This window comes from Mustela putorius, unplaced genomic scaffold, assembly GCF_011764305.1.
Source record: "Mustela putorius furo isolate JIRA1106 unplaced genomic scaffold, ASM1176430v1.1 tig00000127_pilon_pilon_pilon, whole genome shotgun sequence".
NCBI lineage: Eukaryota > Metazoa > Chordata > Mammalia > Carnivora > Mustelidae > Mustela > Mustela putorius.
Window position 1 is genome coordinate 6804211 of NW_025421288.1, and position 20347 is coordinate 6824557.

General features: G+C 53.1%; 1 protein-coding gene across 1 annotated transcript; it reads right to left on the reverse strand.

Moving 5' to 3' along the window:
- Nucleotides 1-9728: 9728 nt before the first annotated feature.
- Nucleotides 9729-20256, reverse strand: PRPF19 (pre-mRNA processing factor 19). Its single transcript, XM_004770386.3, has 16 exons — nt 20012-20256; nt 18177-18326; nt 17924-18000; nt 16796-16937; nt 16639-16712; nt 16458-16520; nt 15344-15385; nt 15144-15218; nt 14774-14849; nt 14507-14616; nt 12751-12906; nt 12458-12527; nt 12145-12230; nt 11631-11801; nt 11402-11507; nt 9729-10244 (listed from the first exon to the last, which is right to left on the reverse strand). The coding sequence occupies exons 1-16, from the start codon at nt 20028-20030 to the stop codon at nt 10147-10149; spliced, it is 1515 nt and encodes a 504-aa protein (XP_004770443.1). The 5' UTR covers nt 20031-20256; the 3' UTR covers nt 9729-10146.
- Between the last annotated feature and the right edge of the window lie 91 nt (nt 20257-20347).

Here is a 20347-nt window from a genome sequence, read left to right on the forward strand (position 1 = left end):
GTGACTAGGGGAAGCCCAGATCTCCTGGGACCAAAAGGGCTGAGCCCAACTTAAAAGAGCTCTTCATTCTTGCTCTGAGCTCCCAGTGTCCCACTAAAGGATACGGGCTACTGCTCTCAGTCCTAGACCCCCTCAGCCTCCCAGGACTAGGTCCTGCCCCCTGTTGGCACAGCAGCCGGTGGGGACCTGACGCTGGCACAGTGGGCACGCTCACCAGACAGGTCGGTGCTGCTGACCTTCGTTTGCCCGTGTGGGACTTGGGCCTTCACCTTGGACTTGGCAGCAAAGACCTTTCCAGACAGACGTGTAGGTCTAGGATAGGAAGGGGTAGCAAGTTGGAAAGGGTGAGGGGTAGGAGTGGGGTTCAGCCTCTGAAGAGAGAATAATCTGGTAAGGGGTCAAAACCTGGCCTTTGACTTTTTCCTGAAGGTCTGTCTTTGGTGGGCTGAGCTGCGAGAGGAAGTGGAGGAGCCCAGGTCAGGCCGGTGGCCTTGACATTGGGTAGGGGCTCCTCAGCTAGGGCCTGCTCCAGCTTTTCCGTCTCTAGGATACTGGTCCTCTCCAGCCACTCCCAAGCCAGGCTTCATTACAACCCTGGTTCTGGCTCTTATTAGCAGTGCGATGTTGAATTACTGAACTTGTCTAGGCCTGTTTCCTCCTCCATAAAATGTGGAGAATACCCATCCGCACAGGGATGCTAGATAAACTAACAGGTAAGAGTCCTTAGAATGGTCCCTAGCATTCAGTAAATGTTGACTGTTTCTTAGAATTTTTTTTCCCCTATGCCAAACTTCATGCTTCCCTAAATTCTTAATTATTTATTTTTAATATGAAGACCAGTTTATAGCCCAGATGAGGAGGGGCTGGGGAAATGCTGTGCTTTGGGCTTTTCTAGCCGGAGGTGGCAGAACACTGGGGCTGGAAGCCTCAGACACCTGCTCTGGCATGGAACTGCATCGCTTCCTTTATCTGGGCCCGTCCTGCCATCTGTGAGTGGGGCTGGCCGGGTCAGTCCACCTTCCTCCTGGCCTGTGCCCCAGGCGGTACTCTCGGGGCTGGTGTGAAAGCGCAAGGATTCGGAGCTTGGTGATGGGAGGAGCCAGGCTGACTGGCTCTTACGAGGTCAGGGAGCCGGTTCTTCTACCCCCAACTCTGCCTCTTCTCACCACTGCCTCTAGCATCCCAGCTCGTGCAAGCATTTCAGACTGCACGGAAGGCTGGTTCTGTGAATTGCACCGATGCTGTGTTTAAACGAAGCCTGATTGTGTAGATACCAGATGGAATCCCATCATGTAACTGACTCATCTCGCCCGGGTGTGTTTTACCACAAAGGTAGACGATCTTGTGTTGTTAACTATCACTTTTAATAGACGCCTTATCTTCCATGTTGCAGTTAAACTGTGATATATTTTATCTCCTTTTGATGGAAACCAAATCTATTACTGGTGCTGAACGCTGGTTCTCCTCACTGAAGCCTGTAATTCTTTGTAGATTATTTTCTCAGAAGTTCTTAAAAGGGGCACGGCTTTTGATGGGGCAGTCAGTCCTGTGTCAGTCTCTGTGGGAACACCGGGATGCCGGCCCCCCACAGCCTGGCCGCCCATAGATCAGTGTCCTGTAAAGCTTTGCCTCCCGAGCCTCGTCAGACAAACAGCACTGCTGGTCTGAACTATACCTCTGTGGGGGCACACTCCACCAGGGACCCTGTGACTCGACCTCAGGATTGAGTGTGAGCCCCACTTTGGATGTAGAGATTACTTAGTATCTTTAAAAATAAATAAATAAAAATCTTTATTTTTTATTTTTATTTATTCAACAGATATCACAAGGAGGCTGGGGGCGGGGAAGCAGGCTCCCTGCTGAGCAGAGAGCCTGACATTGGGCTTGATCCCAGGACCCTGAGATCATGACCTGAGCCGAAGGCAGAGGCTTAACCCAGGCGTCCTTCTTTATTTTTAAGATTTTTTTCTCAAAATGTTTTTAGATATGCCTCTTTGATTAGAAGACAGGCGTGGTTCGAGCCACTTGCGTCTTCCAAACTGCACTCTGCGTCTGCTCTCCTGAACTTCTCTGCCTGCCTGCGGAGAGCTCTCCTAAGTCCGGGGGCATCTTCGTCTCCCAGACTTCCCGCCAAGTTGGCCTCTGCCCTTCCCCGTGGGGGAGCTCTTCCATCTTGTTCCAGAGGATTAGGTCTCTGTAATTTTCCCCTGGGATTTTGATCCGTGGATATGGCAAACGCGGCACTGCCCTATGTAACCCTAAAGTCGCCATAGCTTTCAGGGAGACTGGTGTTGCGGCGGTTTCTCTCCTGGCCGGGGTACACGGGCATGAGAACTTCGATACCTCTGGCAGTCAGGCCTTGTACACAGATTTTGTCCCTCCTTGTGTCTGAGGGTTCTCTTGGCAGAAACAAATGCCCAAAGTGTATGATCAGGGAGGGTCCCTGCCACACTAGGTTCCGTTGCTTTGCCTAGAGAGGGGGGCAGTCTCCGCTTTGACTTTCCTAGCCTCAAAATCTAGTGCAAATCTTGCCCAGTGTAACGTTTCTTCCCTCCCCTACGCCACCCAGTGTGTGCAGGAACCTGAGCCCTGAGAACAGTTGGGTCAGGCCCGATGGGGATGATAACAAGCCACTTGTGCTGACCTGTAGCAGGAAGCAGAGCTGCTCAGGGGCCTCTCAGGTTCGCTCTCTTCCTGCCCTTCTGGAGGGTGTGGGGGGCGGGGGCAAGGGCTATGGCTGCGGCAAGGTGAGGCCCCAGGGTCTCGCCTACCTCTTCGCCTACCTTTCCACCTACCCTCAGCCTCCACCACACTTGATGGAGATGAAGTCCATGAGCTTTGCCTGCAAGGAAGGGGGAGACTACTTCAGTCTTAGTTCAGCTCCAGTAAAACGTGACTCTCTGAAGTGTGGCCACATGCCTGGGTCTCTCTGTAAGGGCATTTCCTATAAAAGTGCCACTTCTGTCCGAGCAGCAGAAAGCCTATGTGCCCGGATTAACCTTCGGAAGTAAATAACTAAAATGCTAGATTATATACACACTTTAAAAACCTGTTTAAATTGTTGCTGAGCAACACAAAAGGGGTTTAAAAAAAAAAAAAAAGTCATGCACATAAGCCAAAAATAAAAGCAAAAGATCTGAGAAGTAAAACCAGATTCTATTCTGGGGCTTCTGTGGAACCCTGGTGGCCTTGACATTCTGCTTTAATGAGGGTATGGGACTACAGACTGCCGAAGGTGGGGAGTCCAGCTCTAGGTCTCTGGAAACTGGGGCTTCAGAGGGCTTTTTCCTTGCAGAGGGAAGGAGAAAGAAGGCCACTGCACAGAGAGGGACAGCAAGGGTCTTGCCGATCATGATATCCATGCTGGATCGTTTGAAAAAAAAAAAAAAAAACAAAAAAAACAAAAGTACTCCCCTGGGGATTAGAATTCCCTCTTCTCTGGTGTGTGTCGTCCAAATTCCTAGACTGCAGCAGGAGTGGGAATACTTAAATTTCAATGGAAAAAGCTCCACCACTGAATTTAAAGTGATCCCTGGATTTTGGACAAAAGCAAATGCAAATCCTGTCTGGAAAAAAAAAATGTGATTTCAGCCAGTCTCAAAGAATTCTCATGGTCACAATACAATGAGCACTTTGCAAACCAAAATCACAAGACACTAGAGAGTGAAAAACGGCACACACTGGGAAGACAGTTCCAACACCCAGAGAGAGGATTAGTATAGAAAAATATGTGTCTATATATATCTGTATGTATAAAACTACACATCAGTGAGACAAGCCAAAGAGCAAGACAGGCGATTGGTAAAAGATAAATGGCCTAGATATGAAGATATTCAACCTCATTAGTAATCCTGGATGTGAAAACTGAACTTCGAGGTAACATTATATACCCACCAGACCAGCAAAAATTTTAAAACTGAGCAAATACTAAGGGTTGGTGAAGGGTATGAAGCCAGGAGTGCTCAACCGCAAGGGACTCACAGTCCAAACTGACAGAACCGTGTCGACAAAGAGCTCATCATTGTCGACGGGATTATCCATATAACAAATCCCCTCCTAAGTTAGCATCCTAGGAAAAACCTTTGCTCTAGAACGTTCACAGAAACATTGTTTATAGCAGAAAAATTAGAAACAATCGATGTGTCTGTTATCAACGGATGCATCAGTGCACTGTGGTGTAGTCCGATGATGGACTCCCCCGATGAACGAGAAGGGTCAACCTGTTTGGGTGTAACAGTTGCAGTGTTAAACTCCACAAACACGGAGCTGGCCTCTTACAAGGCTCCATGGAGTCCAGTCATTGCCAAGTGCCCAAGGCACCGACCAATTACAAAGCTTGGACCCCAGCCCCCTAATTAGTTCAGAAGGGGGTGCTTCTCCAGGCCAGCAGGCAATGCAGTAAATCCTGCCACTGGCTAGCTATGTCAGACAGCTGCGGGAGCACGATCTGGACTGTAGATCTAGGACTATATCAAGGGGCAGAGTTGGTGCAGCCTCCCCCAAGCGAACGATCTGGCAGATTAGGGTGGAACCAAGGTTCGGCCACATCATACTTACTGTATGCCTTCCCCTGGCGACAATGGTGGAGCTGTGCCTCATGATCACGCACCTCAATGCACCACCGCGCCACGACGGGCACTCCCCGCCCAGAGCGCACTGCCCTGCGATGAAGGGGCCACACGATGCACGGGTGGGATGCACGCATCTCCAAGGAGCGCTGTTCCAGCATCCTGGTAGGAGTTCTGTGTGCCCACGCGCACAACCGTGAGTGAACCATAACCGCGTGGGTTAACACACGCACATCTCAAGAACAATACTGAGCAAATGAAGTCAAAGCAAGCAAGCTGATGATTTCATGCTATAAAGTTAAAAAATAAGCAACCCCCCCCCACACACACACAATACAGAGGTAAAATTCAAAGGAAAAGTGAAGAAATGATCACCCCAATCTCAGGTAGTGGCTTCCTCTGCATTCATGGACAAACACAGAGGGCCCCCCCAAGACTGTCCTTCTTAAGCTCAGTGCTGGATATAAGGGTGCTTATTATTTTTTGAACTGCAAAGGTATTTTTGAGACACTTGTCTAATGTTTCACAAGAAGAAATTTAAAAAATATTAAAGACCTGTTTCCGCTGTTGAAAAGCATCAGGGGAGATCTTCGACTTCACGCTGCTGGTTGAGACCGGCAACTTTGTCCCCTAAATACAATTTGCTGGGCAGTTCTCCAATCTTCTGTCCCCCACCGTGCACACAGTTGGTTCTCCCTTCCCAGCCCTCCCCCTGTAGCCAGGCAGGGGGCCTGCAGTGTCCCCTCCTTCACCAGCCACTCCCACTCTGCTCCTCTGCCCACGGTCCACCGAATGAACTGTCACCTCTCCCCAGACCGACCTGACGTGCAGAACAGCGGCACACCCCCTCCTGCAGATCGGCACCTCTCTCAGAACTCCTCCCGTAGGCCTAGCCACCTGTGCGCTGCCACCTCCCTCACTGGCCCAGGTTCCAGGGCCTTCATCTTTGTAACACAGGCAGGTGTCAAGCACCACAGCCCACCGTGACCCGTAGAGTGTCACTGGATGCCAGTGCCAAGAGAAGCAGGGAAAACCACAGCCAACACTGTGTGCTCTCCGCATGTGTTCACTCACTTAACCCCTGCGAAGCCTATGAAACAGGCACCTGCTGGTCAGGGTTTCAGATGCAGAAACTGAGACACTGACGCTGTCATAGAGAGCTATTGAGCTGGGATCCAAACTCAGCTTCTGACTCCAGAGCCCGCATTTGGCCACAACTCTATATACTCCCAGAAAAGTTTACAGCCAGTTGTCAGCTGCCCATTGTCTTCATAGAGGACGGGTGGTCAGCTTGGTCTCTGAAGCCGAATGGTTTAAAGTCCCAGCTCATTACTTACTGGGTGGCTGGGAGCTAAGGCTCTCTGAGCTTGCTTCCTGTCTGTAGAATGGGGATAACAGCACCCACTGGTGGTCCGCCTGTACCCAGATGTCCTGCACCAGTGTTCCTGGAGAGACTAATATAGCCACAGTGCCCCCAGGTGGCCGCCCTGGTCGGGGCTCCAAGGCCAAGCAACCTTCTACAGTGGAAAGGAAAAGGAATTTGGACCCTTGGCCCCAGACACAAGCCCATGTGTAGACTATCAAAGAGCTCAAGTTCATGCAGGCTTCTTGCAAGAAGCCCAGGTGACACCGCTGAACGATCTCCCTTCAGACACCTAGAACTATCTGCTTCTGGACCCTAACTACGAGCTCACGAGCCTGATAACACGGGTCCAGAAAAGGTGAGACCCCGGAGAATCCACCAGCTGAGACCGACCGCCCAGAGGTTCGCCTGCAGGGCAGCTGAGCCCGGTCTGAGAGATGTGGCAGGGGTGGCGGCTGTCCATTCCATTTTGGCCAAAACAACCAGGTCTGTCATCCCCTGGCTTTTGTGTTTGGAAGAGAGTCAGAGACCAGGCTCCGTTCTGAGGCCCAGGGTTGACTCTCTTGATCTGCCACTTAGCAGCCACGTGACATAAGGTAAAAGGGGGAGCGACAGCACTGCGTACAGGGCCCGCCCCTCGAAATGAAAATCTAGCTGAGACACGAATGCCTAAACCCCTCCAAGATCACAGAGCTGTGCCAGAGCCGGGAAGTAGCTCCCCTGCGGGGCCCAGGGTGGGCAGCAGAGACTTCCTGGAGGGAGCCTGACCATGGGGAGGAGGACTGTGGAGGACAGCAGATGGTGGAGGACAGAAGTAGTCGTCAGGGAAAGGCAACAGCAGAGCAGAAGCAGACATGCTAGTAGACACAGTCACAGTGCTGACGGCAGTGCTGGCAGGAGGCGTGGACGCTAGCCTCAGACAACGCAGAGGAGAGGGTACCAACCCTCAGTACTTGCAAATCTGTGCTTCTGACATCCCCCCAATTTAACGACTACTAGCCTAGAAGTGTGCTGAGCAGAAGCCTCACCAATAACATCAACAGGTGCCTGAGATCTACAAGCAGACATCCTGTCTACTATACTCTGACAACCAAGTCAGCTCCGGAAAAGAAAGCGTTGTTCGGAAAATCAGAGCAGAAAATACATTCCCAGTACGTACCATGTTTAATGAAAAAAGCCTGTGTAAGTGGATGTGCACAATTCCCACTTGAGTTGTTCAAGGGTGAGTGGCAGTGGTTATAAAAGTCACAGTAGCAGCCGTGGGAGGAGGAGGAGTAGCAGGAGAGAGGAGTGCTAGTAGCAGGAGGCGGTCAGAGTGAGTGCTGGCCCTAGTAAAAGTGGTAGCGATAGGGGCAAGGGTGGCGGTAGGGGGAAGGAGGCTGTAGGGGGAGAAGCAGCGGTAGGGAGGGCAGCAGTAGGAGGAGTAGCGGAAGGAGCAGCAGCAGTAGGAGGAGTAGCGGAAGGAGCAGCAGCAGTAGGAGGAGTAGCGGAAGGAGCAGCAGCAGTAGGAGGAGTAGCGGAAGGAGCAGCAGCAGTAGGAGGAGTAGCAGTAGTAGGAGCAGCAGTAGGCGGGGGCGGCAGTAGGCGGAGCAGCGGTAGCGGGGGTGGCAGCTGGAGCGGCAGCAGCAGGCACAATGCATACAGCCTGTACCACGTGCACCCACCATTCTACAAACTCCTCTACGCTCTAATTCCGTTTTTACAATATCCCCAACTTCCGAAGAAACTGGAATAGAAAGAGGTCAACACAGACCTGTACCCCTGAAGCAAATAATACGTTATATGTTAATAACAGAAAGAAAGAATGAAAGAAAAAAAAGAAAGAGAAGAGAAGGAAGGAAGGAAAGAAAGAAAAAGGAAGGAAGGAAGAAGGAAAGAAAGAGAGAGAAAGGAGAAAGAAAGACAGTCAGTCAAATAATCTGGCCGAGGGCCCCAGCCTCCTAAGTGCCACAGCTGGGATTCTGCGCTCCTCTCTCTATCCTGGACTGCAAAGGAGCAGCCTGAGGTTCCTGGGGGGTGCAGGTAAGCTGCTTGGCTGCACAGCCAGAAGCCAGGCTGTTTCGAGAATAAAATGAGAGAACGGACGTAACGTGTCCAGCACACAGCTGATGTGAAGGCACAGATGGCAGGACGGCGTGGAAAGCGTTTCAGGGTTTCTAACCAAACAAGCGGCTCCCAAGGCCAGAAGAGCAGGGCCAGGCTCCAGGTCCAGGACGGGGGTTTGAAGCAGGGTGAGGGTGGGACTATAGTCCCTTTGAGATCCTCTGAGATGTATTCCAAGCCCCTTCGCCACCAAAAAATGCACATACGCGAGGACACGACATAGGCTCCACAACATAGCGCCCCCCCCCCCCAACCCCGCACTCCCCAAGAACCTCCCTTTATCTCTTCAGTGGTTTTCCAGGCAACAAAGCCGACCTAACAGCACCCATTCAAGTCTAGCCAGGAACCAACCAAGGGCTCAGGGCCGGGCTAGGGGAGGCCCGGCTCTGCCCTTCCCCACCTTGCCCACGAGGCCCCGAGGCCCCACCACCTGCAAACCGCGGCTCCAACCCGTCCTCCTTTTGTAGGGTGTACAGTCTCAGGAGAACTGCATGAACGCTCTTTTCTTTAAAAGGGACAATCCCACATTTTTCAAACCAGAATATCCAAAATTGACCTTTGATTGGCAAATACTGGAAAAGCTCGAAGTGTTCAAACGCCGCCTCGTCACTGACTGTTGGGCATCTCCTGTGAAAACTGACCCGAACTACCAGGAGGCCAGCGCTCAGAGCCGCCCTCAGCAGCACCGTCTGCCAACAGCTACAACTCTGCCATGGGTCCCAAAGGCGAGTTCCAGGGACAATCACAGATACACACACACAAAGGCTGTGCTAGTCAAATACCTGTGAAAACTGGGGCAATAAGTTAAAAGGTTTCTTTCTCGCAGTTTTCAAAGGCTTCACTAGCCTAGCAAGCACTGTGGGCCTCCAAGGCAGAGAACAGCATGCCTGAACTTTCTGGACCACTGAACGCTGACCCAGCAGAACACACGCGGAGCCTTCTGTGGCTCTAACAGGATCCCCTGTGCTTTGCGCCACTGCCCCCGGCCCCAGCGCAGTACCTCACCAAATCATGCCCCCCCCCACTCCCACACAAGCCCCCATCAAGCTTCCAGTTCAAGAGGCTCCTGGACTGTCGTTGTCCAGGGTCCTGAAGACGTCCCTAGCCCACCACCCTGCCCCTCCACGAACACTCTCCTTCCTTCCCCTCCGCACACCTCCATCACTCCCCCTTAGACACCTCCCCTGCCAACACCCCTCCTCCCTTTTGGCAAATAAGCATTAAGGTTTTAGCTTCGTCATCGCGTGAAAGAGGCCACCCCGCCTTCAGCAGCCAAGGAGCTCTGCTTCCTCTCCCAGGAGAGGCATCAGCGACCTGATCTGTGTTTATTTACTGTACTGGCCGTCTTCCCTGGAACCGGCTCTACTCCCAATGTTCAAAAGCCAGAGTTTGGAAAATCCTTCAGATTTAAGCCGGCCTGGGGCAGGTTTTGCAGCACCCACAGTAATGATGCCTTCATGATTTGCTCACACTTCCTCACCAGTTAAAAAAAGGCTGTTTTGCCCTCACGTCCCCTTCCCCTCTTGGCTGCTGTGAAAGGAAACCCCACAGGAAGTGGCTGCATAAGAGTGACAAGAGACCCTCTGAAACACAAGGTCAAGGCCTGCAGGGCCGTGAAAGTGTCCTTCTGGCAAATGTGCTCCCTCCCCGCCCTTCCCAGCGTGGTTTTCCTCTTACAGACACACACAGGGGGGTGCTGTTTATTGTTTTCTTTTTTTAATGAAACTAAATCACTGCTTACAAAAACCTGCAAGAGCCCTCATGCCCATCCCCGTCACACTTCCCTTGGCTCAGCCTCTCCCCATCTCCCAGGGACTGAAGCTCATGAACGCCATGAGGGGAGAGGCCCTGGGCTCCGACCCGAGCCTTCCCAGGGTGACAGTTCTACCGCCCATGATCCTTCCTGTCAGGCTGAAGGTGGCATGGATGAGGGTGGTCCCCGCCGCTGTGGCTCTCAGGCCACCACCCGGACCAGAGTGAAATGATGTGAATGCCCCGCCCCCGAGACCCCCCTCCCTCAGTAGTCTCTCCCCTTCCTCCCCCCACCCCCCCACCCTAATTCTACCCCTCTACTGAGATGAGGCCTGGCTCCCAGATGCGAAGGGCCAGGGCCTACAGACTGTAGAACTTGAGGCTCCTGTCCATGCCCGTTGAAGCGATGAACTTGGCGTGGTGCCCAAACGCCACGCCTGTGGTCAGGCCGCTATGCTCTGAGGAGAGAAACAAGAGGCAGTAGTGAGGCTTCTCCCGCTCACTCAGGGTCGAGCACTGACCCTGAGGACACGCTCCCAAACCCATCCAGCGCTCCGGGGTCAGTGCTCGCGTACTCTTTCCCCAGTCACCTCTACGCCCCTGAGGGCAGGGTGCTAGTCCGACCTGCACATCACAGGTCCTACTCCACGTCTGGCACACAGCAGGCACCTGTGCGCTGAATGCAGAGAGGAACGTCAGCGCCCCCACCTGAGCTCTCGGGGCAACTGCAATTCTGCTCCGTTCAAGGGCTAGAAGCCACTGAGAGCTGGCAGAGGGCGCAGTCTGGTTCTCTGCCTTCTCACCACCTCAGTTTTACAGATTTAGCTAAGTTTTCACTTCGGTTTAAAACCTCACTGCTCAGCCAGCTGGTGTACATTTATACTTTGTAGTTAGTTCTAACTCCTTGCTTATCACTGGGACAGTCCGTTAGCCTGTTCTAGCTCAGGGTTCCCACTTAGGGAACCTGGGCCCCCAACACAGAGCAGCACTGGGCCGAGGGCAGAAGAGGCTGGTGACACACAGCCCTGGATTCAGGTAGTTCGTGAGCAACAAAGCAAATTCCTTCTAAATTTAGGGATAACACCTGGAGCCCCGACTACAGAGCCCAGGCTGTGCTTCCGGCCTCCATCCCACCTCCCTCCCAAGGCAGGTGCAGTGCTGAGCAACGGCAAATCCTTACTCCAAGCCACTGTTCTACGTTCTACAACCATACATGTGTATACACATGGATGCATGTCATATACATAGCTACTTCCTGTTATATATGGATGTGTGCACGCCTAAACAGATAACTCCGTATGTGTACGAACTCACCTAAACCTCATGGCCACCCAGTGGAGTACACACTGTCAGCATTCCCCAGAGAGGCTAGGCAACTTGTCCAATGTCACACAGCCTGAAGTGCACTTGAAGTGGTAGAGCTGGCATTCAAGGCCTAGCAGTCTGACACTTGAGTTCACTTTTTTAGCCACTCAACTCTGCTGTCTCAGGTGGTGATGGAAAGCTGCCCAGGCCACGTCATGCCCCCTAGAAATTCCTAGCCCAGTGGAATTTGCCCTCTTTGTCCTGGGCCAGGGCACCCAGGGGCCTTGGGGGCCCAGAGCTCAGACCCTACCAGTGAAATGAAGAATCTCTGTCCACTGTTTGCAGATGTAGATCTGGACATCCGTGCCCCCGAGCGCCAAGTAGGTGCCGCTCTGGTCAAAGATCAACGACTTCACCTGCCAGAAGACAGGACAGAGGTCACACGAGAACAGTCAGGGATACACAGAAGTTGGATCACTTCGGTGAATAAGCAACAACCGAGTAGCCGCAGCGACAGAGCAGGGGCGGGAGGGGCCCACCTCGAAGTTGTTATCCAGCTGCAGCGTCTTGAAGTTTTTAAGCTTGCGCAGATCCCAGAGCTTGACAGAGGAATCATCGGCTGCTGTGGCGAGGTAGTAGCCATTCTCCGAGAAGGCAATGCTGGTGATGGGGCCCGAGTGGCCGGGGAAGTTGGCCACGTTAGTGCGCTCCTATGGTTGGAGGATGGGTAGCACAACATTACCCACTGGTCACGAGAGGGAGAAGATGGAGTTCGCCAAATGCCCACCTCTGAGCCATCCTTCTCCACGCTTCAGGGAAGGACCATGAGCAGGAATGGCGGAAGCAGACGGCCCAGCCCAGGAACCCCAGACCACACCTATCACATCACATCACATCACATCACATCACATCACATCACCTCTCTCTCTCTCTCTCACACACACACACACACACAACACACACACTCCAGGGCCAGGTGCCATCAGCACTTAATCACACTGCGTAGTCAACGGCTCAGAACCTGGGCCTTAGATGGAGGCTGCCATGTCCTACCTTCAAATCCCAGATCTTGATCTGCGAGTCCATGGTGCCTGTCCCAAAAATGAGTCCATCGGGGTGGAACTGCGCACAGGTGAGAGCTGTGGGAGAGGGAGACGGAGCTGCGGTCAGAGCCCACAGGACAGACAAGCACAGAGAAAAGTCCCTCACTCTTCACGCTGCACACTGTGCCCAGCACAATGCCTGGCACCTGGCAGGTGCTAGCGGTTAATGTATTTTAAGAAAAAATGAACAAATGACAAAATAAAACATAAAACTAAATGAGAAGCAGCAAAAGACAGAAGCCAGCGCCTCTGAAGCAACTTACAGCAGCCAGAGGTCTCATCTGTCACCTTGGTGAGCACACGCCCTGTCTGGATGTCAGAGAAAGCCCAGTACTGAAAAAACAGAGACAATGGAGCCAGTAAGAAAGTGGGTGCCCTTCAGGAAGGCAGGGACCCTTGTTCGGCAAACCCTGGCCAAGGTAGGCCCTCCGAGCAGAGGAACGTCCTCCTCTGGGGTTCTGGGGAACCAGCTGGTGTTGGCAAGATGCTCCCTCCTCCCAGGATGTTTAAGCTCGGAGACCAGCAGGCCTCTGCAGTGTCCAGGCTGGCACCACACCTGGTCATCAGAGGAGCTCAGGAGATAGTCCCCAGTGGCATGAAGGCTGAGGCCTGTCACAGCGCTCTCGTGCGCCCGAACAACCTGCACACAAGAGGCATTCGGGACCGACCAAATCCTGATAGTAGCATCTGGAGAGGCAGAAAAGACCAGCTCCTGAAAGGAAAACAGAAGAAATGGACCGTACAATTTTACAAAACCGGGGACAGCCACAACCCCAACAACTGCTACTCTTTCAGTCCTGTCCTGCCTAGCACCATCCATCCACCCAGTGATGCCTAACGGAGCTGACAGTAAATGCTATTTAAAATGGTAACTCAAACAGCAGCGGCCTAGATGAGGAAGCCTATCTAGTGCTAAGAAGGACAGTTGCACCAGAGAGCAGTTTCCCACGCCCTGTTTCTAAGACCAGAGCAGGCAATGTGTCTAATAAATTGAGGAACTAAGTTTTTAAATTTTAGTTTACTTGGGGCACCTGGGCGGCTCGGTGAGTTGAGCCTCTGCCTTCGGCACAGGTCATGATTCCCAGGGTCCTGGGATCGAGCCCCGTGTCGGGCTCTCTGTTCAGCAGGGAGCCTGCTTCCCTCTCACTCTCTGCCTGCCTCTCTGCCTACATGTGATCTGTCAAATAAATATTTTTAAAAATCTTTAATTTTTAGTTTATTTTACTTTGCTTAAATAGACACATTAGCTAATGGCTACTGGCACGGGTGGCATGGGTCTGAGCACTGGGTCTGGGAGGGGCCACAGGACCAGGACACCCCCCCCCCCACTTCAGCTCTGCAGGGGCAAGTTAATCCTCAGAAAAATATGGGGCAGAGAGAACCTCCATAGTGTCAGCCACCAATTATTTGGGTTAGGACATTAAAAACTGTAAGGTACGACCAACTACCCTATTTCGTCAGTATGATCTCATGAAGAGAAATAACAGCACCCAGTCAGCAAAGAAGGAATGCTTTCCACCTGAAACACATTTAGTTTTGGGGTGCCCGGCTGACTCAGGGGAGCATGTGACCCTTGATCTCAGGGTCAGGAGCTTGAGCCCCACGTTGAGATTAGATTTAAAAAACCTGAAGAGAATAAATGAAAAACAAATAAATACATTTAATTTCACAAAAAATTCATGTTCATCATCTATTTCTAATTTCCTTAAGGAATAGGGAAAAGGCTAATTGGGAAGCACAGACTCAGCCGCTCTCCTACAGTCTCAGACCCAAACTGTCCCAGACCTCAAGACTCAAATCCTCTAAGGTCAGTAATCTGGTCTACTCAGCGGTCTTTGCCCTCTATGCCAGCACCTCTTCATCTACTTTAGCCCACGCCACTTTCAACAGTCAATATCAAGCCCCCCAACCCCACAGGACCGTGGGAATGTGGACACACCTGTCCTTCCCACATATGCTAAGGCAAGACTTCGCTGAGTTTTGTTTTCCAGTTCGTACTACAAACAGCGTAGGGTTTTTCCTTTCCCTAACATAATGTAGGTTATGAATAAGCTTATTCAAGCTCTCCGTTTCCTCTCTTCCCCCTGGTCTGAAGGCCACTGCTCTAGGAGGTTCTACAGAGTACAGGCCAACCCCATGACTGCAAACAAAGGCCCAGTGCCCACTCTAAAGGCTCAGCATTCTTCCTCGGTCCTGATTCACTTCCAGGAGCACACAGCAGGGCACTGGATAACTGGGCCACGACCCAGACCACTGCAACAGCAACCACTGCTCAGGAAGGAGGAGCCCAGGTGACTGGCAGAACCCTTTACCTGGGAAGGATGAAACACCACACTGGTGACTTTCTTGGTATGGCCTTTGAGGGTGGCCAAGATTTGCTCAGAACTCTTGTCGAAGACGACAACATTTTTATCTGCCCCACCTAAAAAGGACCCAGATGAGATCCAAAAATGAGTCACGCCCACCTGGGTCCTCTGCTGAAGAAGGTACTTTTGTCCCCAGGCCATGCAGAGAACAGGAGCATGCACCTTCCCCACCACCCTCCCCGCCTTGGCCTGCTGGGCCCAGCCGGCTCTCACCAGTAAGGATCTTGTTTGTGTCGGCAGGGCAGAGGTCCAGGGCCAGGATCCCAGGAATGCTGGCACTGTGCAAGCCCTGAGCAGAGAGTACGACATCAAACCCAGCTGTGGCCGAACCCAAACCTGCCAGAGAGCCACACAACTCCCCCACTCCATCCCCACCCCTGCACTTGGCCCTGTCCCTCATCCACTGCACTTGGCCTTCTGCTTGGACACAGCGCCGCCCTTGTGGCATTACTGTGAAGGGCAGCACTGGGGCAAGAAGCTGGGGCCCTTGTGCAGTTCTATGGCCACCGCCCTCCACGCTGGCTGCCCACCCGATACCACAGGGGCACCCTGCCCCACAGCTAGCAGGAACCCGGTGACTCACCACGTGTGAGGCCACCTGCCGGTATTTGCTCAGCTCCTCCGGCTTCACCAGCTCCTCTGGCACCGTCTTCCCTCTCTGAGCAAAAGCGAAAGGCCCCCAACAAGAGGACCAGTGAGAGCAGGATGCAGCGACGCCCCCCTTCCCTGAAGGCGGCCGCCGCCTCCACTGACCAGCTCTTCCCTGGCTCTGGGAAGACTCACCTTCTTACGCTCCGTGGTGAGCACAGTGGCCTTGTCTTGAAGCTGGGCGAGAGAGAGAACAGCAACGCTGAGACAAGTGATTTGGCCAGCTGGATGTCGGTCCCATCTCCAAGAGCCACCTGCACTCACGATCTGCCAGTTCTGAGCTAAGGGCTTACGTGCATTCCCTCTTCTTACTCTCACCCCAATTTGATGAGGGGGGGCGCTGCTGACCTTACTTCGTAGAGGGGACACTGAGCCTCCGAGGAGTGAGGGCACTTCCCCAAGGCCTCAGCAGTGACAAATGGCAAAGTGAGCACCTGAACCAGCTCTTCTGAGCCCCCAGACCAGGTCGACACCATCGAGAGAGGGGAGATGCAAGGTGAGCACAGACAAGACACAAACCACCAACTCCTACAAAAGGCGAGTTCTGTGAGTACAGCAGGGCACTGGCCCTGGAATCCCGCCCGCTCTGCCTCTTGTGAGCTCTGCCTTTCAATCTTTTCTCCTTTTTGAGGATTTTATTTATTTGACAGAGAGAGACACAGTGAAAGAGGGAACACAAACAGGATGAGTGAGAGAGGGAGAGGCAGGCTTCCCACAGATCCAGGGCTCGATCCCAGGACCCTGGGATCTTGACCTGAGCCAAAGACAGACACTTAACAATGGAGCCACCCACGCGTCCCTCTGCCCTTGAATCTTAGTCTCCGGTTCTTTATCTGTAAACCTAAAAATGGTAATTCCCATTCTGTCTCCCTCAGAGAAAACACATGAGAATGTGTAACAAAGTGTTTCACAATCTGCAAAGAACCCCCATAACAGTAAAAGCTACAAGCTGCACTTACCAGGAATTACAATCTTTTAAATTCTCACAAGTCTATAAAGTAGACACTGTTACTCTCAGTTTAGAAACAAGGAAAATGAAATAAAGAGTTGGTTAAGTCAACCCAAGGTCAGCCAGCTCCTAAGAGGTGACAACACAGCATGAACACAGGCGGTGCAGCCTGAGTCTGTGCTCTGCTCCCCTCTGCCTGAGTCCCACATGGCTGGGATTTCTAGTCAGACAGGACTCAAGGCAGAGGGTGAGAAGTGAGGGCCCACAAACATTCCAACCAAGTGACTTCCCACAACTTACCTTCTGGATAATCTCGGGGGTCATTCCCACCAACTCGCCCAAATCCATCGGCTCGCCTGCACCCTGAAGACAAGAAAGTTAAAGATGAAGGAGGCGCAGAAAGCCAAAAACCCTTGCAAGAGAGCCACATGTGACACTGCACACGGGGGCTGCTCATGGTGGGGGGCGGGGGTCCACTCACCGCGACACTTGGCTGTGAGCTTGGCACGGCCTGAGGCACGATGAGACCGGCCTGAGGCTTCAGGGTGGCCAGAGCTGAGAGAGAAGAATACATTAGAAATGGGGTGTCACAGAGCAGGACTGGCCCAGAGAGGGGGATGGCAGGGCAGGGGCAGCACCTTCTCGGGCAGCTGTAACTTCCTTGGTGAGACGGGCTATGACACGGCAGGCAGCATCGTGCTGGTACAGAGCGTGGGACAGCTCCTGGCGGGTTGTCTGCAGCTGCTGGCGCAGAGTGAAGCTGTGCAGCATGACTGCGTCCTGGGGAAGGGAAACGCCACCGTGAGTGGGTGGGGAGGAGCAGGGAGCACCCGGTGGAAGAGTCAGCCCTTGACCAAGAGCATACTGCCCCGTATTCCCCCAGCCTGGACCAGTATCAGTAACCCAAGAGGTCCGGGAGGGGCCAGGAGCATGCTAGCAGCCGCTCAGGAGCTGCCACCGCACACCAAACACTGGGCACAGGGAGCACTGGGAGCCCACTCTTTCCCACCCCATCTTCTCCAATTCCCTGGCCAATCTCAACATCATGCCGTCTCCTCCCCAACAGGGGAAGAGTAAGGCCGCTGTTGCCTTTTACTGACTGCCCTCGTTGTGTCGGGTGCCGTACATGACAGTCGCTCAAGATGTGTTCACTCATTCGTCTTTCAGAGAGCCTTCTACATACAGTGCGGCTCTCGGTGCTGGGGATACACTGATGAACAAAACAAATCCCTAGGGCGCCTGAGTGGCTCAGTCAGTTAAACGTCTGCCTTTGGCTCCAGTCATGATCCCAGAGTCCTGGGATCGAGCCCCACACTGGGCTCCCTGCTCAGCAGGAGCCTGCTTCTCTCTCTGCCCGCTGCTCTCTTTGCTTGTGTGCTCTTGCTCTCTCTCGCTGTCTCACTCTCATTCTATCTCAAATAAAATCTTAAGGAAAAAAAATCCCTGATGTCATCTTCTACTCTAACCTTATTCTAATTCTCCCCCAAACCCTGAGAGATTGGTATAAACTCTGTCCTTTAGTCAGGAAAGCTGGGACTCACATATGAGCAATTTGCCCAAGGTCATATGGCAAGTGAGGAAGGGAGCTAAGTGAGCAACCCAGATCTGTGTGAGTTCAACAACCAGGCTCCTCCTCCACTATCATCCTGCCCCTCAAAAAACAAAATAAAGCGAAACAAAACAAGACTCCACCCTTCCCACCCCAAGTCCTATAGCAGTGATCCCCTCTGAAGTACAGAGACATCGGTTCTCTTCCAGGGACTCACCCACTCGTCCTGCAAGGCTTTCAGAATGGCTGGGATGCTGGTAGCAGAGGGAGGTTTGGGCCGGATTGGGTGAGCAACTGCCAAGAGAGGGAGAGCGCGTATGAAGAATCGTTAACTCAGGGACTCTTCCTCTCCCCCACCCGTTTCCCCTATGTTAACAGAACAGCATCTCCTCCTCCAGTGCACTGGCCCCACCTCCCAGCCTCTCAAGCTCTGAGCTAAAAGCTTTGGACAGAGGCCAGCCACCAGGCACCTTTGATGTCAATGAGCTGCTCCTCAGACAGAGGCTGGTTGTTGATGGGGTCTGTGCCGTTCTCTGCAATATACTTCTCAATGAGCCGCCGCTCGTAAACATGATTAGAGACGGGGGACACGCACGGGTGCTCTGGCACTTCATTGGAGACTGTGGAGAAAAGGCAGGCAATCAGCTTGGGGTGGTGAAAGGGACTTTGGACAAAGGGATGCCTTACAGGCAATTGGCCCCGACAAAACCACACTTCCCCACATTCAACTAACAGAAAGCAGGACATGACACCAGTTTTGCAATGTCCTCAGCATCTTTCCAGCTACATAACTAGCTTCTTTCTCCATCACTCCCCTGACAGAGAGTCAACCAACAATTACTGCGTTACTACTATGGGCCACATACCTCCAGAGCAGTCAATAATCCCCGCCCATCTCCGTTTGGAACAAAGACAAGCACCCATTATACTCTGGGACACAGAAAGACACATGGCCACTCCAATCTCAGTCTAGAACCAAGATGGATAATCAGACAGCGAAATTACAAAGCACTGTGAATATGTCACATTAAGAAGAAACGCTTCAACTGCATTCTCAAGTGCCAAGCCTGATTGTAAACATTTTCTGTGGGTTCACTCATCCTCACAACAACCCCCAACAGAGGTACCATGGGCGCGCCTGCCTCGGTAGGCTATGCACCCCTGAGGACAGGGATTCCAGGTGGTCGGCCTTCCAGCACAATGCAGATGCCCAGCCGGCATCCAGTCAACATCTAACAAAAACATCTAAGCACAATCAAATGAAAAGAAGGATGGTGCTGGGAATATCGGGGAAAAAAACCTTCCTCGACACTGAAAGAAAACAATCAGTGTGAAAATATTTTGCGAACTTCAATTTCTTCACTATGAAAAATTCCTTTTTCTGGCCCTCATTTCCCTTTCTTCCTGCCTCCCTCGTTCTGGATTCACGGAGAGGTTCTGAGAAGAGCACAGGGCTTCCCGAAGCTGGAAGCAAATCGAGAAAGGGATGCTCTAGTAACCTGAGGACACAGAATGGAAAACATCCGCGGGCCGCATTAAAATACCAAAAGGAAGGCCCCTACACGGCAAGGGGGAAAAGCATGGATCTGGGGTGGGAGAAACTACCTCCACCACCCAGCTCGGCCACAGCCTCTCCCAGCCTTACATCCTCATCTGTAAAACCCCCATCTTCCTTTCTGCTTTGGAGAATTCTTGTGAGGATAAAATGAGATCACCGACTGGGAAGCGCCGCGTCGACCAAAGGCTTTACAAATGTGCGCTGTGTTTGGTACAGAGGGAGCCTGGGAGGCTGGGAGCCAGGGGCCTGGATTCCTGCCCTGTCACTGCCTCTAACTGGCCGTGTGACCTTCGCAAACTGCAGAATCTCTGACTACCGGAGCGGGACCTCAGACGTCATGCAGTGCAATACCCTCTTTTTGCAGGTGTGGAAACTGAGGCCCAGAGCCTGCGCCAGATCACAAAGCCAATCGGGAGGGAGATCCTCACAAGCCCGATTCCTACACCGCAGCTGCTTCCCTGCACCAGCTCCCTCCATCCAGGGCTCAGTTCACTGCGTAAACGAGGCGCTTGGCCTCAGTGACGTCTGCGACAATAAACTTGAGGCGTTATGTAAACTGTGAAGCGCTGCGCAAATGCACCCCACGTCAGGGAGGAGGAGGACCCCCGCGCTGACAGGCCGCCGCCCTGCCCCCAGGGAGCCCTGTTCTCGCCTCCGTCCCGACCCCCGCGCCGCAGAGGCCCGCAGCTCCTCCCGCTCCGCGCTCCGGCCCCCTGCGACCCGCGATCGGCCGCAGCCGACACTCACTCGAGCAGATCAGGGACATGGCGCCGTCGCTGCGCTCCCAGGCGCCTCACACCGGGCTCCGGGATTCGCTTCTGCGCCCCCGCGGGCCGCTTCCGGTCCCCCGCTGCTTCCGGGACGCTCCGCGACTAGCGGGGAGCGACCCCGCCGAGCGATGTTCGCGTAGCGCTTCACGTGGGGCTGCGGCCGCTCGCGCGCCTCAGCCTCCACCACCTAACGGAAACTGCCCTTTCCCAGAATGCAACCGGGCAGGAAAGGGCCCGCCACGGAACCTTCGGCCATTTCCGGACCTACTCGGCGCCTTCCGTAAAGCGCTCCCGGGGGCGGGGGCAGAGGAGG

Bases quoted from the DNA above. Each gene is read 5' to 3' on its own strand.
- PRPF19 (XM_004770386.3), bottom strand. The intron at 12,528-12,750 runs GTGTGGTGCCAG...CTGTTTTTTCAG, and splicing joins TGAGCTCCTCTGATGACCAG to TACTGGGCTTTCTCTGACAT. The intron at 10,245-11,401 runs GTAGGGTCTGAG...TTCTCTCCTCAG, and splicing joins AGAGATTCTTCATTTCACTG to AGCATAGCGGCCTGACCACA.